This window comes from Amphiprion ocellaris, chromosome 6, assembly GCF_022539595.1.
Source record: "Amphiprion ocellaris isolate individual 3 ecotype Okinawa chromosome 6, ASM2253959v1, whole genome shotgun sequence".
Classification (NCBI taxonomy): domain Eukaryota; kingdom Metazoa; phylum Chordata; class Actinopteri; family Pomacentridae; genus Amphiprion; species Amphiprion ocellaris.
In genome coordinates this window covers 4,372,476-4,390,696 of record NC_072771.1, presented here as the reverse complement: position 1 = coordinate 4,390,696, position 18,221 = coordinate 4,372,476, and the positions used below count along the sequence as shown (strand labels likewise).

The 18,221-nt window shown below is 37.1% G+C and overlaps 1 protein-coding gene across 3 annotated transcripts in view; it reads right to left on the bottom strand.

The window, feature by feature from the left end:
* The window catches only part of cfap299 (cilia and flagella associated protein 299), a 131,516-nt gene that overhangs the window by 97,493 nt on the left and 15,802 nt on the right, over positions 1–18,221 (bottom strand). For all 3 annotated transcript variants that reach the window (XM_023266035.3, XM_023266037.3, XM_023266036.3), the window contains exon 3: positions 9,368–9,458. In XM_023266035.3, coding sequence (XP_023121803.1) covers positions 9,368–9,458 — 91 coding nt within the window. The remainder of the gene's footprint in view (positions 1–9,367; positions 9,459–18,221) is intronic.

The window sequence follows — 18,221 nt, the reverse complement described above, 5'->3', positions numbered from 1 at the left end:
CAAATTTTAAGACATGGAGAATAAAGTAATTTTGATGAAATATTACAAATTTAACCTTAGATTTGGTTATTTTTTGCAATGGAACTGCAGGTCACATATTTTATTTGTTCAAGACAATTGGAAAGTTGTTAGGTGACTGTTGGTTGCAGCTTGAATCACTCATGGCTTATCGATTGCATTTTGGGTTTTGTTTCGGGGTTTTTTGCATGATCTAGAGCAAATCTTTTACTTAAATTTTTAGGACATGTAGGATAAAGTACTTGTGATCAAAAATCATAATTGTAAGCTTAGACTTAGTTAAATTTCACATCGGAACTTAATGTCACATGCCTGACTTGTTCAAGGACAGTCGGAAAGTTGAAAATCTTTCTTTTTTTTTTTTACTCTTTCTGGCCAACTTCCTCCTCTGTACACCATTTTTGAAACATGCTGCACTTATTTTACAGCTCAAGTATCTTATTTTGCTCCTAGATTTTCTAATTTCTTTCATACTTGTCTCTTATCTGCTCTGTGTTAACACTTCCTGCAGTTCAACCAAAAAGAGTTTTTGTCAGAAGACTGCTGGTTGCAGCTTGAATCATTTATCGCCTCACAGTTGCATTTTGGGTTTTGGGTTTTTTTGGGATCTTTTTGCATTATCTGTTGCAATTTTTGAACTTTTGTCAAAAATTTGAAGCTGTAGAATAAAGTATTTGTGATCAAAAATCATGATTTTAAGCTTAGATTTGGTTAATCTGGTAACTGACACCTACTTGATTTGTTCAAGGACAGTCAGAAAGTTGAAAATCTTTCAGTTTGTGCCGTTTCTGTTTTTTTTTTTTAAAAGACAACATGCCTTTCAAATCTGCGGGCAGGTTTTGGGGTTCACGGGGTTAAAGCATGCACGGAGTTATGAATGAAATGCCTAAAATAACAATAATGTGCAAACATAAAAAATGATGGAAAAAGTGTGGGACGAGGGCTGCTTTGCATTAGAGTGCAGTAAAAAAGAAAAGAGAAAAATCATGGCGAGGACGAGGAGCTGGAATGCGTTAGCGGCACTGATCCTCGGGTCTGAGGAGCGTGGCAGCGAGGAGCTTAAGTCATGTGTTCAATAGGCCTTCAGAAAGCTCATGTTGAACGGTGTGAGGGATACTTTACGACGCCGGGTGGTCTCACTGTCCAACCTTATCGAAGACAAACACGGCAATCTGACACTTTCATGAGGAGGATTTCAGGTGTAACAGAGAGCAGAGGGAAGAAATCCAACTTATTCCTACTAGATTTTGCAATTTTCTGCAGATGTTAGTGCAAAAATACACAATTAACAGCCTAAAAGTACCACTAAGGTCTACGCATGCCAGGAAATTACAATTAAAATATTAAAAACTGCACGTAAAATGAATGGAGAGTATGCATGGAGCAAAAGGGGCAGCACATGTTTCAGCGTACGTCCGCACATGAGCAAATGTTGTCTGGAATACATCTGCGTAATGTAAATACACCGATGAGGTCAAGCCTCGTCAAACTGTATTAAGATTACCTGTTACGTAAACAGTTTCAAAGAGGACAAGTATTAAGCGCACAAATGTGGGTTCAATTTTAAACAGAAGGGGGCTCAAAGGAAAATAAACATCCTCCCGATCCAATTTTTCAGCAAAAGCGAGCTCTTAAGAGACGAAAAATAAGACGAGGTGGGAAAATATCAAGTCAGCAAAACAAGGGCAGAGATGCACACCGTGACATTTGGCTTGTTTTAAATGTGGCCCTCATGTCTGTATACAGAAAGAAATATGTACACCACTGGTCAAAAGTTTTAGAACACACCAACTTTTCCATTTTTTGAACTGGAAATTATCCATGTTAATGTCTCATTGTACTCTGAAATGAAAGCATAGAAAAAATAAACAAATTAAGTTAAAAAATCTATTTTTCTAAACTTTTGACTCATCAAAGTACCACCTTTGGCAGATATAACAGCTGAAGACACTTGTGGGATTCTTCCCACAATAGAAATCAACAGTTTTTCAGAAAGTTCTTCCCAACCATGTTGCAGAAGTTCCCATAACTTGTATGCTGCTTTGCTTTCACTCGTCTGTAGTTCTGACATAGCCTGGATTTATGTTTTGGGTCATTATCTTACTGCAGAATGAACCCCTGACCATCTGGGAACATACCAGAGGGTTCTGCATGGTGCTGCAGAATGCTGTGGTAGCCGATTAGGTGCAGGGAACAAGTCACCGACCCTGGATCCAGCAAAACAGCCCCAGACCATCACGCTTCCTCCTCCATGTCTGACAGTTGATGTCACACACTAAAAAATGCATAAATGACACTAAAACATCCAAAAATGACCCCAAAAGATCCAAAAATGACACTAAAACATTCAAAAGTGACACTAAGATAGAAATTATACAAAAAGATGCACAAATGATGCTTAAAAGATGCAAAAATTTCCCTAAATGATCCAAAAATGACACTAAAAGATGGACAAATAACACTAAAAGGTACAAAAGTAACACTAAAAGACAGAAATTACACAAAAAGATGTGCAAACGACACTAAAAGATGCAAAAATAACGGTAAAAAAGCAAAAGTAACAGTTTAAAATGCAAAAATTACCCTAAATGATCCAAAAATGACACTAAAAGATGGACAAATGCAACTAAGAGATGCATTTGAAAGACGGTAAAACAAGACACTAAAAGACAGAAATTACACAAAAACCTTACCCTTTTTTCTTTTAACCTCTAGCATTTCACCACTAACTTTTGTACCATTTCAAGCTATTTATTGGACTTGAACTACTTGAATTTCAATAAAAAACTGGAAAAATTGGGGCATTCTAAAACTTTTGACCAGTAGGTTATATAAGATTTTGGTAATTTCTCACTGAAGGTTTCTTTTTAAGAAAAAATCTGCAGTTCTCAAGTGGCTTAAGGTATGAAGGGCTGAAATGAAGACTTTTTGTTTACTCAGCGGACATCCAGTGGGAAAACTTTTTCGGTGTTAATACTCCGGACTCCCCTCCGTGCCCTTCATGTGATCTCATAATTGCAAAGCCCACAGGGGCAGGTAAATGGAGGTCAAACAAAAACTCCTTTTTTTGTGGTCCGGCATCTTGGAAGTGAATCAGTTGAAGTCCATCAACACCAACGCTCCCTGCAGAACAATGCCCTCAGACGGTGCACGCTCCGTTCCTCACCAGCTACCAGGAAAGACGGAGGGTTGCGCTAAAAGTAATGTTTGCAGTGAAAATAGTCAGCTTCACGGTCAGAGGTAGAAGCCTTTCCCCGGTGCGTCCAGGTTTTATTAGCCATGCAGGTTTTGCCGATGGTTTAAAAACAAAACTCAGAACCCAAAACCAACTCGCATAAAGAAGCATCAGTTCTACTCGAAGGTCCGACCAGATTTCTGAGCTCCTCTCTCAGTTCATCTCGCTAAAACTGAATTATGGCCATTTTTGTATTAAATATTTGAGCAGAAACTCCTATGAAAAAAGATTATTATTTGCTGGTACCACTACAATGAATAGATATTTATCAGTTTGTGGGCTAAACTTATGGATTAGTCTGGACCATGATCTCAAAATGACTACAGCTTAAAAATTATTTCAAAAGATTGCTTGGAAAATAGAATAATGTGGAAGAGTAAATGTGCTCTGGGGTTTCTAAATAGGTGCAAAGTAGAAGGTTTGATGCAAACAGGAAACAGTAAGAGATGAGATGTACAGATATGTAGGAGCTGATAGGTTAAACTTCATCCTACTCATTTTCAGGCATTGTTTTAGATTTTGGATTTTGGTTTTTTGTATTGTTTATTCGTTTTCTTCTTTAAAAGAATTTTTTTTTAATTAAAAAAAGAATTTCACCATGACTCAACATAAGAATAAAGAAGAACATCATCAGATCTTGTTTATAGATGCTTTCCGTTACCACAAATAGAACATTAACTCTCCAATCATTAACTAAATATGGCTACAGAGAGCTGAAAACACATTTTATGTTTTATTATAAGTCGCTGTAGATAGAGACAACAGATTTTTTTTCAGCTACACAGGCAGCACATTTGCTCAGATTATTGTTCTCTAACCACTACTTTCCTGCATTACTATATTATGTACTTCTATGTGTTTCTTGTCTATTTTTATACTTTAATGGCGTTCATTCATTTTATAGTTTGATTCTTTAATGCTGTAGCACTGAAATTTCTCTACAGTATGATTTTTTTTAAAAAGCTTTTTTTGATCTTATTATTAGTTATTGATTTTGCCTGTTGTGTTCTGGCACTTTATGGCTGAACTTTCTCCTCAGCTACACCTCTTCTCCTGGACTACAGGGAGCCCCTAAAGTCTGAACACAGAGGAAATCTCATTCACTATATTTTGGCCTCCACAGATTAAACGTGACTTAGTTGAAAGAAGAAAGACTTGAACTGGTACTTCTGAGTGGACGTGAAGGATGGACATATCGAAGGTTTGGGTTAGGGAAGTGATTTTTGGGGGCTAGCACGAATTCTAGCCATGACCAATTCTTTAGTTTCAACTGACATATGTGGTCGTCCAGAACTGGGTTTGTCCATGACGCTGCCCGTTTCTTTAAACTTTTTAACCACCTTCACCATCGTGGAAAAGCAAAGTGGAATCCTCCTTGGACGACGTGCATTAAATTAATCTGCTATCTTTCCATATGTCCATCCTTCACGTCCACTGAGAAGTACCAGTTCAACTCCTTCTACTTTCGACAAAGACATATTTAATCTATGGAGGCAAAAACATTTAAAAAGATAGTTAATGAGATTTCCTATGTGTGCAGACTTTAGGGACACCCTGTATTTAAAGGTTTGCTCTTAAATGTTCTAATCTTCCATACGTGTCTCCCATTTGCTTGGTGTAAACATTGCCAGCAGTTCAGCCAAAAAGAGCTTTTGTCAGGTGACTGTTGGTTGCAGCTTGAATCACTCATGGCTTCCCAGTTGCATTTTGAGTTTTGTTTCGGGGTTTTTTTTTTGCACGATATGTCACAGAATTTTTACTTTAGGCAAATTTTAGAACCTGTAGAATGAAGTATCTGTGATTAAAAAAAAAATCATGATTTTATGCTTAGATTTGGTTAATCTGGTAACTGACACATACCTGATTTGTTCAAGGACAGTCGGAAAGTTGAACATTTTTCTGTTTTTACTGTTTTTTGCATGATCTGTTGCAATTGTTTTGAACATTTTTGGTAAATTTTAGGGCTCAGAATATTGTAAGTGTGAAGGAAAAATTTTCCCCTTTCCTCTTTCCCCTTTCTAAGATATTTTCTTGCACGGTTAGCTGACTTCACCCCAAATTATCTTCAGACAGGCAGACACTGTAGAAGGAAGATTTGCCAGGACTCTCTGCTCTGGTCAAGGTTAGATATTGTCTATTCTTACGTGACTAAGCAGACTAGTTGTCTCCATATTGGTCTGTAATCTAAATCTGACCTTCTCCCAACTACAGCATAAACCCGAAGATCAGAGAGAATCCTCAGAACTGATGCTGGCATTGATTGCATGAACTGCTGCTCTGTCGGCGTCAGTAAAACTTACTTGCAAGCTAAGTCTTCTGAGTCTCCAGTGTGTCTCTGTGTCTGCCTCCTCATCCTCTTTCAGTATCACTGAACTTCCACAACAGTAACTGACATGAAATATCACCATTTTAAGCTCCGATTTTTGAAATTTTTTCAGTTGGAACTGTAAAGTTAAGTCTGCTTCAGTAACTGCGAAGTTTGAGGGTTAAAGCATAGAAATGGCAGATAATACAACACTCCCACCAGAATTAATAAGTCTTTTCTTCTCATCCTCACTGTTAAACCAGTCCTAATGATAATTTAATTCTTTAAATTGAGCTGCAGCTTCAGAAAAGAGGTATTTTTTGTCCGTTTTCCCCCTCAGACGTGGAAGTGTGGACTTTCATTCCAACAGCTTCCCACTCTGCTGCAAGCTGCCCCAGTGTGAGCCGGAGGTCACGTCTGCTGAAGCCAAACAGACGTTCTCCGCTCATCAGCTGCACCTGGAGATTCTGTCCACCAAAATCACAAACAGAGTCTGTGACGAGGATGGAGTTCCACCGGTTTAAGAAGAGAGAGAGCGTGGAGGCAGCTCTGAGTGTAGATAAACAAGGACTGGATGACTGGTAGTGACACTCACTGACTGTTGAAGATTCAGCTCGTGTTGCACCACTCCTTATTTTGGACAGTCCATTGCCTTTATTTCTTGATCTTATTTTTTTTTTCTATTTTTCGTTTTTGATTTTATTTTATATATTAATTATTATCTATGTATTATTAAATTATTTATTATTTAATACATTTTTTTCCCAATTTTATTTTTTTTAATTGATTTTGTACCTATAAATTAAGGACAGGCTGACTTTTGCACATACAGCTGATGCTACATGACTCTGTATTTTGTACAGTCCATTGTTTTTATTTAACGATTTTATTTATTTTATCTATTTTCTGTTTTATTTGATTTATTATCTATTTATGATTAAATAATTTATTATTTAATTTAATTCTATATTTTCCCCTATTTTATCTTTTTTATAAAATCTAGTTTGTACATACAGATTAAGTACAGGTGAACTGTTGCACATACAGCTGATGTTGCACAACTCCTTATTTTGGACAGTCCATTGCTTTTTTTTTTTTTTTTTTTAGCGATTTTCTTTATTTTTTTCTATTTTATTTTATTCATTATGTATTTATTATTAATTAATTTATTATTTAATTCTATTTTATTTTTCCCTATTATATCTTTTTTTTAATTAATATTTATTTTGTACTGATTAAATACAGGCTGATTATTGAACATACAGCAGATGTTACACTATTCCTTATTGTGTACAGTCCATTGCCTTTATTTATCGATTTTATTGAAGTCTTTTTCTATTTTCTAATTTTGATTTTATTTTATTTATTGTTTATTGATTATGAATTCATTATTTAATTTTATTTTATTTTACCCTATTTCCCTATCTTCTTTTTTTTTTTTTTTTTAATATATTTTGCACTTACATTTATATTGTTTGTCATTCGTTGTGGTTAGCAACTTTGAACCTTGAACTATAATGATCCCAGCACTCTGTTTTCTTACTGCATTCCCACAACAAACACTACAATGAGATTTCTCCAAATGTCCGTTAAACATCTCCATCTTCTAGTAGTTTCTGCCACTTTTAAGCAACTTAAATCAGATGTTCCAATGAGACGACCAAACATTTTCCTGAAGCCACCATTGTAAACCTTTTAGATAACAACACTTTATTCCAAAAATTCCATTCCTATTCAACTAAATTGGGTTCTAAGGTATGTTTGCAGAGAAATGTGTTTTCTGCTGTTTGTTTGTAACGTATCATGAAATCAATGTCTTTGCTAGTTGATTGATTGATTTGCTGTTGCTCCTTTTTAGCTAAACAATCATAAATTAGATGGGGTGGGACTCTTCACCGTGGTACATTTTCCTGAAGTCATTTTGACACCTAAACTTAACTAGTTGCAACTAGTTCTGAACACAGCAGCTCAGCTTCTTACTGGTTCAAGCAGACAACATCCACTGGTGTCTAAAAATGAACAGGTAGCCAGTAGAGAGAAGCCAGGATCAGAATGATGTGATGATCCTGATCTAATCTATTTTGTCTTTAATGGGATTATGGCATTTTAGTCGCTTTAACCATTTCATTTGTGACCATTGGTGTTTGATGTATTGATTTATTTTGCAAATATTTCACCATGTTTAACTCTATTTCTTCATTTTTGCTTCTTTGGTCCATTTAGCCTGATGGTTCTTCTTTTGTTTATGGGTGACGATCCTCTTTTTCAGTCTTTACCTGTCTGTGAAGCACTTTGTAAAATCTATTTTTTAAAGATACTATAAAGTGTTATTATCAACCACGCCTCCCATTGTCATCACAATCAACCGTCAGCGCCGCTAACCCTTATAACACCTCTAGATGATGAGTACAACCTATAGTATAAAGGCTATGATATGGTCCCAAAGTGGCTCCATGTATAATATATTTGGCATCTGCAATGGCTGATCCGTTTGTATTCACAGTTCACCTGCTGTGGACGTTATCAGTCCTGTAAATGGCCGTTATCGATGCTAATGATTTTCCAAACACTCTTAGAAGTAATTCAAGAGACCTATTTCACCACTTAACTAAACGCATGGTTGCAAGATAACAAATATTTTTGATTTAGATAAACCATTTAAAGTGTCAAGCATTATTCCGATAAGTTGGGTTGATATAGGAATGTTGATATCAACTTAATATTGTGTGTAAATTAAACTAAAATTCCTGTGCTAGCGGGTTTAAAATGCATTAAAGTTGAGGTACCTTAATGGGACTAAATTGTCATCCTACAGCATCACAATTTCAGATGGTTAATCAAAAATACCTTTAATTATGGTGGAAAAAGCCAATTCTCCTAAGTCAGTGTAGTTTGTTTGTTGAACATAATCTCATAAGAAGTTATCATAAATCAAAAAGATTGATGTTTTCTTGTGATGAGCCAAAACATATTCGTTTAATGTACTTATGGGCCAGTAAGGACATTATATTGAGCTCTTTGTGTGTTTTAGAAATAGAAAACATCCCAAATGAGGTCTCGACACATTGCCGTCACATGAATAAGTACATGTAAAATCTCACAGTGAGAAACTTACCATTAATTAACTAGTATTAAGTAGTTTTGGTGGGAAAACTTAACCAAACATCAACTGAAAATGCAGGTAAACATTGAGTAAAAAACAAGACTTAAGCTGAAAAAAACTCAAACTCAAGTGTCCTTCCAACCTTCAAACATGAGCTTGTTTACCTCTTTGTAAGTGCAAAACGAAGTGATAACAGAGCTCCATTAAATGGGCCGATAATGCTCCTAGTTGCTCATATGTATTGGAATGATCAGTGATGATAATGGCCATTTAATGGGCTGATAACATCCGAAGTAGGTGCACGGTTCATGTGTTCACCGACTTTAACAGCAAGAATAATGTTGTGAAAATGGAAAGCATTGTTGTGCACAGGTTAAATAAACTACATGGAGGAAATACTGAGTCATAGGTGTTCCTCAGGTTTGGTAAAACTCCTTCAAGCTGCTCAGGTGAGGCCTGTTTAAAAATAATCTTTAAAAATGCTCACCTAGGCCGAGGTGGTTTTAGTAAACGGGGTTTTATGGATGGGAGAGGGCTGGGCAGCTGGCTCTCAGGGTGTTTGGGGAGGGACCGGGGCTGGGGCTGGGGGGACATTTCCACTCAACTTGACACAGTATGGATTTTGTTCCCATCCTAATGGAATTGCAGAAATATTTGAGGGGAATCCCATTACGTAGCAATTGGAGTGCTGTAATAATGTACTCACAGTCATTTTCCCACTGCGGTTGGCCTCCTCTCGCTCTGCCAGGGCTTTCAGGAAGTTATCTTTGAGTTCTTTTCCTGCACTTGCCAGTGTCCTGGAAAAGACAACACTCAAACGGTTTGAAATGTTTCTCTTAACTCGAGGGGAAAAAAAAAAAGTCACATGAAGCCTTAAAGGTTCTTTATTGAAGCTTTTCACCCTTTAACATACTGTAGCTACAGGCGACTGAGCAAAGAGCTAAACATCACTGACATATATAGAGAGATTGAATTAAAATGTGCTGTATTTTTAAATCTGCAGAAAAATCATTTAATTCTCTTGTCCCTATGCAAAATAAATGCTGTTTTAAGGGTAACTCGGGCCACCAAAACATTCCAAATACCATTTTTAAATTAAAAATATAAATATTGTTAATAAATCTGTGTTTTACATCTAAAAGTAGAATTAGAAAGTCACAGCTGCCCTTTTTTTTTAACCCCAGCATGCAAAATTATGTTATTCCTATCAGAGTTAAATGACTTTATTCGATACTGGGGCAGCTTTTTACACTTAGGCCGGCCCGTTTCCATGGAAACATGTTTTTTTGGTGCACACCGACGTATCTGCACCTGAAAAAACACTGGCACTAATATTTGAACAGTTAACACTGCGGCACACAGGCAACAGAACTCTGGCAAGCGTCCAGGATGGACTGTGTAAAACATTCATCAGATCCGTGGCCAGTTAACATCTTAGAGGCAGTAAACAGGTAATTGGTGACCTCTCAGTTGTGGTTAAGAATGCAGTAGAAAAGAGACTGTAAAAAAGAAAAAAACATGAAGAAAGGCCATCAATTATATTAAAGCTACAGTACGGAGGAACGAACACAGAGCTGCAGTGCTTCTACTGACTTCAGCTCCTTGAACTGATAATCTGCATGGGATAATATTGATTTAAATTAACATTCACATGCAGTTTTTCCTCATTTTTAAGTATTTAAATCATAATTATGTGAACAACTTCATTTTAAGTTAAACAAAATCACCAAAACTCAACTTTTTTAGTAATTTAGTTTCATCTTTGAGCACTTTTTAATCTAATAAAGCAACATCATGGAAACCCTTTTCCCAACATTACCGGCTACATTTGCAATGTTTAATCAATTATTTAATTAGCTGACACCTACTAGATTAATCAGCAACTATTTTGATCATTTCTAATCAGTAGGGATGTCCGATATTGGATTTTTCGCCTGTAACTGATATGCCAATATTGTCCAACTCTCAATTTCCGATTCCGATATCAACCAATACCTATTCACTAATTTTAGGTAGCATCACATATCTCCTGTTGTGGAATGAACACATCATGCCTAATTTTATTGTGATGCCCCATTGGATGCATTCCTAAATGCAACAAGATTCCCAAAGCATTATTTTATCAGTTTTCATGATAGGTAAAAAAAAAATAAAAGAATAATGATATTGATCGATATTACATTTTTATGCCAATATCGGTGGACTGATATTATCGGATATCCCTCATAAAATCAGTTTTAGCGATTTTGGAGAAAGAAAAGAAGTGAAATTTCTCTCAATCCTGCCTCTAGAATTGTAATATTTTCTGGGAGGGGGTTAAACTCCTCTATGACAGTAAACTAAACATCTTTAAGCTGTGGACAAAAAAAGTCATTTGAGGACGTCATGTCAGGTTTTGAGAAGCACTGATTGATATTTTTCGAAATTTTCTGACATTATATAATCAAAACAACCAATGGATTCATTGAAATGATTATAGATAGATAACAATGAACTAACCGTTAGTTGTCTGGGTATTGTGGTACCAATTGGCTTATATGCTTGAGATGGGCATTAATGAGCATTAACACATGCAAATCTAACAATACAATAGCTAAATCTCAGTACAAATATCAGATCAATAGTTTGACATCTTATATTCAGAAAAGTAAACATGTTGTACAAAAACTGACATTTTTATCAAACTACAGCAGACAGAATTCCTTACAAGAACCTGACAAGTCATGATTTGAATCATGAAATAAAACCATAGAAAAGATGATAGATTATAAATCAGCGTTTGTTTGGCCAACTTGAACTTTTGTAATATTTACTGCTGCCGACACATTTGCTCTGTTGCAAAAGCTGGAGCGAAGTTCAAAACCCAGATCTCTGCAGACATTGCGAGAGGAAGCAATAATCCCAAACTTCCCTGCAAACACCTGCGAGTTTGCACCAGCAACCACCTCGTTGTAAATCAGCTTCTTTCATGTCGACTCCAGTTCTGTCTGCTTCACTGTCCAAAGAACAGACAGGTTCAGTTATATTTCACATTAATGGCTCCTCAAATCCACTTTCCATCCCAGAAGCACTTTAAAAAGCCTCAACAGCCACAACAAGCACGGACAAACAGCCAGTTTCTGCTCTTAGCCTCGCTTGGCGTTACACTGAAAAGAGAACAGGATCTGAATGTATAAATTCACTAGAATTTGGAAAAGGTTTGTAATTTATCCTAGTCGTTTGGCCCGTGCCCCATAATGAAAGTCTTAGAGGAATCACACGGTGGTAAAAGTGCAGGGACAGCACATATTTGGAGGCTAGGAGCTCACTTCATCTTCTGAGTGAGTGAAGGATTGCTGCTGGGTCATGGGGGCCGAGGCCCCAAAGTAAACACAGGTGTTGAGGAGGCAAGTGACTGGGGTTACCCCATCCAGTAGCTAAAGCAACACACACAGTCACAGAGAGTGAATAATACTTCAGCGAAACATGTGCACCACTGCAAGTTTGAGTTTCCCGTCAATTAACAAATATCTTATCAAGCCTCATTTAGGAGGGATAACAAGAATTTCACTATTAAATGATGGTTATTAGCAGCTAATGACCGGGTATTAAGCTAACTGTGATTTAGGCCTGTGTTTTAAGTGTTTTGTTTTTGGATTGTGGTCGGGCAGGTGGGCTGTGGAATAATTACAAAAGCAGGGAAGGAGGGGAGGCGAGCAGTCGTCATCTGGCTCGTTGAGAAAGTACATCTGTCTGAGAGCATCTGTCCTGCAGATATGAAATTACTTTTACAAAGCAGACGAGCTGTTGTGGCAGTCAAATGGGGGAAGCTCAACAAAACATGATAAATCTGACTTCAGGAGCTTCGTCAGCATTAGTAGATCTGCTTTTTGGACCCTCGGATAGCTTTCCTAACTCAAGATTTCAAGACCTGCCTCACAAGAAAGATAACACCAGTGGGTATCTGTGCAAAGTTTCCTTAATAAACTATATCACCTTGATGCAAGAAGGCCTCTAATTAACGATGTTGGTTTCCTCCTAAATGCAACCATGATCGTCTCTTAAAATAAATGAAACTTCCCCATCAGGAGGAGCCAGTTTGGGAATTCACATGGTTTCATTTTGGATGAAACTCGCAAACTTTTCTTTTTTGTGCATAAAATCTAATTAATTGTGAGAGAATAAAACGGTGTGCAGCGCAGAATCCTTACGTAATTGTAAGACAAATATTTCTGAAGTGTTAACACAGCTAGCATCCCTATAGCATAAAGCAGGAGCAGTAAGAAAAACATTCCCAGAGCCAGTACTTTGTAACACTAGCTACTAAAAGTATCTCATAACAACCACACCCTCCAGATGTTGCATCCAGTAACACCTGCCTTCACCTCGGCCATGGTTCCAGTCACAGATTATAAAACGACGACATAAAAAAGGACCAGAAACTAAAGTAAAAATGGCTCGATGTGCCTCTTGGTTGCCACTGAGTTACAAACTTATGTAATGCTTTGTGCGCCTCTGTTGGGGGTGAACAGCTGTTACTGCATAGCGACTATCTTCTGAGTGTGTTTACACATGCATAAACACTTCGCTACAGCACATACCAAAACCCAGAGGCCTTCTTCCTGCACCACAAACCTCCTAAACTCATGTTTTTAACTATTTACTCTCACTAATATCCAACCACAGGTGTGTTTCTCAGCTTCGTGTTTTCATATTCCTAATATCTTTGGTACAGATTATTGCTTTGTGTATATTTAGATGCATAAAAATAAACAAATGTCTGACAGTTTTGGGTGTCTAATGAACAATATAATGTAATAAAGGGTCAATGGTTTCTTGAGCCTCTGCTATGCTAGACACCGAGACTTTTCAAAGCTATAAACTGTCACAATGTACTCAAAAAACTATTTCTATTCTCTAATTCATGTGGACATTTTCTGTATCTATGAAGACTTGATAAGATGCTGATTAAAACAGCTAAAATATGTTCTACTCTAAACGGTCACAACAGATTCTCACTCCATTATTGCTTCATCTTAAATAAATTTAAGCTTTTGAATTTAGAGCAAATTTCTGGAAAAACATCATTGCAAGATGTAACTTTTTGATTCTTCTACTCTAAAAAAACACAAATTAACATTTAAAAACTGCACAACAGGTGAAAAATTGTGCTTTTTCTCATGTAAATGGAAAGATGGGCGTAAAATATAAAGTGGCAGATTGAAAGTTTACCTTTAGGAATCGATAAGTTTCTCATTGAGAAATGAGAAAAACACGTTTCTCATTATCCAGTTCTTAGAAATTTGGAACTGGTTCCAATTTAGGATGGTGATTTATCATCCATTTTCACTTTTTAAAATCACTGATAAGTAGAAAATAACTTCAATAACATAGGTGCTGTCTAGCTGTTGGGTGAAAAAGTGCAAAATGTCATCGTCCTAGAAACATACAAAAATTAAGTTTTGCAATGTGTGGTAATAACATAACAACAAGTTGTATTTTAACTCAAACCGAGACCCTTTTCTCAACTTATCCAACCAGTTTTGGTGCCTAAACTTAACCAAAAACTGACTAAACGTGCAAGTAAACAATGAATGAAAAACAGGAAGTGAAAGCAAAATCAAAACAAGACTTAAGTCAAAAAATGTTACAGCAAGAACGGTAAAAAATGAGACGAAAACTCAAGAATCTTGGATTACAGACTTTTCCCTTTACATATATGCAAAATTATGGCTCCACCATGATTAAATGGGGCTATAGCATACCTGCTGAGCTTATTAGATTGGGGAGGCGATCCCTACTGACCCAATGTTGGTTATTTATTGGGCAGATAACATTCGAAATAGGTTGCCATAGTGACATCAACCCTTGGTCAATGGACAACCATTCTGAACCAGAGTTTAGCGTTTTGGTCATCACAATCTTGGGTTTTTGAAAAGCAGAAACCAAGGACATTGAGCATTTTTCTATGGTAGTGACTTGCCAATCCCAAGGTTTATTGTATATTTTTGCAATAAATGGGACCATAATTTACAAAGTAAATGCCTATCTGTATTGAAGGAGACTTGAAACTAGTGTTTGAGAACATAAATCAGTCGGAAAATGTTTACTGATTTAGCTACTCAAAGAAGAAGTTGGGTCATTTTCTCATAGACTTATACAATCAGGTTTCTTATGTAGGCAGAGGAGTCGCCCCCTGCTGGTCATTAGAAAGAATGCATTTGTAAGGCATTTTGGCATTGGCTTATCAAACCTGGAAGCTACATCTGTTTCCTTCATATCTGTGGTTGTTACCTGAGCTTTACATATGATACCACCTCATGTTTTTTGTCAGCCGTCACGAGATGTTTTTTTTTTTTTTTGTGAAGGAATGCGATATTAAAATTCCACAGTTTGCTTTCACTGTGTGGAATTTTGACAAAGACGTGATGTGTAAAACTTGGCATTCGTGTCACATCTTGTTTGCTCTTCACCCGTTCATAAGTGGCTGTTGTTCATGTATTTATATTCAGTATATTCACATGACATGACAGCACCATGGAGCTAGAACATGAACAATAACTCATCTGTTTGCAAAACTTTCATTATCTGTTTGGACAGCTGAGAGGACGAGGAACGGTAAAGAAATTCAATATACAGTAGCACATGGCCCCGAGCTCCAACTTCACTGCAATTTCATCTCACTTTGCAAACAAATTTGATCTGCACCGAGTTGTGTCCTCTTTCACGTGTGTGAAAATTTGCAAATAGCTCCCAGCATAATTAATGGAATGTCATTAAAAAGTTCTCTAAAGAACGGGCGGCAGGCATTCCTCCTTAATTTGTAGCGCTCGTTTTGCAAATAAATATCCGGCAACTGGTGTTTTTCCGAGAGATTTTCATTTCGTGACGGGTAACAGATGTTGCGCTTCGAGATGATTTCTCGTTTTATTCGTGGGACGGATTACCAGATTGAAGCTTTCATTAGCCCGCAGTGCTCGATGGTGCAGCAGATGGGAACTTTCAATAATACAATGATTCCTTAAGAAACAACACATACTGCACCAGAATATTTTTCCTCGGAGTGCTTGGGAAAATGAATCTTATGGAAAATATTATTTTGGGCCAGCGGACGTCAGGGGAAATTCCACACAGCATGACAATTTACTTTATTTTGGGCTTTTTATAAAATCCTCTGTCACCTCTGATTACAATGAGCCAAATGTATCAGTTACACATGTGCTACACATGATATTCTACCTGAGTTTTCTGTGTGTACTGTGGTCACCTTGGCTTTCGGGGGTTGTGGAGGTTGCACGTTGTGTATTGGTGTGCGTTTTTCAGTGTGGTTCAAAGAATCATTGTCATCTTTTTCATACAGAGATCCTATTAAGCTAAAATTAGATGTACGCTGTTGATAGATATCGTGGTCCACGGAGAGAAAAAGTGGTACGGCTGTAATGTAAAAAGAAAATCTACTCCAATGTGAGAAGCAGCTCTTATCCCTGAACGACTGTCTTTTTTGCATGTCAGCAGTGTGGTTTCTTCCTCATCAGTTCATTAGCTTACATTGTAATCCAAAGCAACACATATGAAATCATTTAAAAGTATTTTTCAGCCCATTTCAAGTGGTAATTAGCCAAGAATTTCCTTAGCAACAACATTCTTAAAGGCCTATTTCTTATTCTGCTTACATCCCGGTGCAGCTACTCGGGAGTTGGAAGCGTCTCCGCAACTTTGGACAAAACAAATTAAAACAATTAAACCACAGATCAGAGACCTTGTCCTACAGATCTCGCCTCAGGAGAAGCTTTACGCGCCGCTCAATCAGTCGTAATGATCCTCCGTCTACAGCACAAAGCAGAAGTACAAAGATGAAGATGACAGTGCTGCTTTAAAGCCTGGTTGCCTGATGGGAAGAGCTATATGATGTGGAAACCACTTCCTCCCCATCATCAGGGGCACTGCGCTATAGTGCGCTGGGTGTGGGTAAAAACAGAAGGTTTCTATCACATACAAGTACGATCAAACATCAGAGAGCGACTGAGTCTGAGGGTACAGGATGTGAGAGGTAAAAAAAAAAAACCTCAGAAAGTCACTGCTGCAGAGGGTCATTATAAATGAGAGTCCCTAGGATGTAAAGAGGAGGAAATTACAGCAGGACCGCTTAGATCTAAAGATGGCATGATGGTCAGAATCACCATTATATACATGGTATAGAGTATCTGAGTGTTTGGGCCTCTTTTGGCTCTTTCTGCATAAAATAAAAGAAGTGAGATGGTTTAACATAATCATTTTTCTTCTAATGGACCTCCCAAAGATCCTTTTTGCTTGAAAATATTAGATTCTTTCAATAGTTGCATCATGATTTTTATGAAATATGAGCAAAAAAATAATTTAAGGATTGCTAAAGGTCACTCATTGTTTCCTAGCATAAACTTGTTCTGTATCTTCTGCATCTCCTTTACTACAGTGCAAACATTTCACTAAAGACGCCGGAATGCTAACACTTCGTTTCTCGTTACCCAAGACCAGTTTTCCGGTAGCGGCTTCTTATTTTTAGCTGTGGCTAGCCGTGACCATCAGTGGTTGAAATGACAAACACCCGCAGCTCAAATCAGCTGTGGCTAATAAATGTTAACTCCATGAGTAACTGCACGCCAAAATAAAATGTGTCTGTTTTGTGGTTCAAATGGTGTCTGACTTGAAAGATCATTTATGAGAAAAGAACCTCCGGTCTGTGAAACAAGAATCTACATATCCAGTTGATTCAGTATAGGCAAAAACCAGAAAATAAAGAAGTCAGATCATGGATAAAAAAAAAAACTGGATCAGGACATTAAAATAAATAGGAGTTCCTGCTGTGTTATGGGTTTTTTAAATTTATCTCAATGGGAGGATCAACTAAGATGTTGAAAACTCCAGTAATGCTGGCAGAAGTTCTGTTTTAAAGCAACTGAACAAACTGAGAGCTCAGAGAAAATTATGACATTATGTGACTATTTTACTGGTTTGCTTTTTCTTTGTTGTCTATACTTGTAATTCAATTTATCCTGAAAAAAGAACATTAATATCACTTTAAATTTGGGCCGGGACTTTAATTTTGATTAATTAACTACAGAAAAAACAATGCATTTATTCGCACCTTTTCAGTTGCCTAATTTCTGGCACACCGGTAACACTGATGCATACTCCAGCCCAGTAGGTGGCGGTAATGGACCTAAAGTCTGTTTTCCAGCCGTGAAGAAGATGCAAAGTGATGTCAAGAAAGTTTGGTGAACCGTGAAGGAAGACAAGACCGCATTGAGCTTGTTGGGCGAAAAGTTTTCTTTTAAAAAAACTTCCCAATGGCAGCTTGGATAAAAGCGTACTTGTGTGCAAATTGTGCAATAAAGAGTTTTCTGATCACCTCAATGCAAAACATGTTGCTGTTAGCATCAGAGCTAACGTTAGCTACGATGGTCCTGGTACCGGCTAACGGTGTAGCCATCCCATAATAGGCCACTTTTCAAGAAATTGGAAGTGCTTGACTTTACAAAAAGTCTTAAAATGTTGAATATTATCACTACAATTTCACTTTGCAGTAATCTGTGAATGTAGTA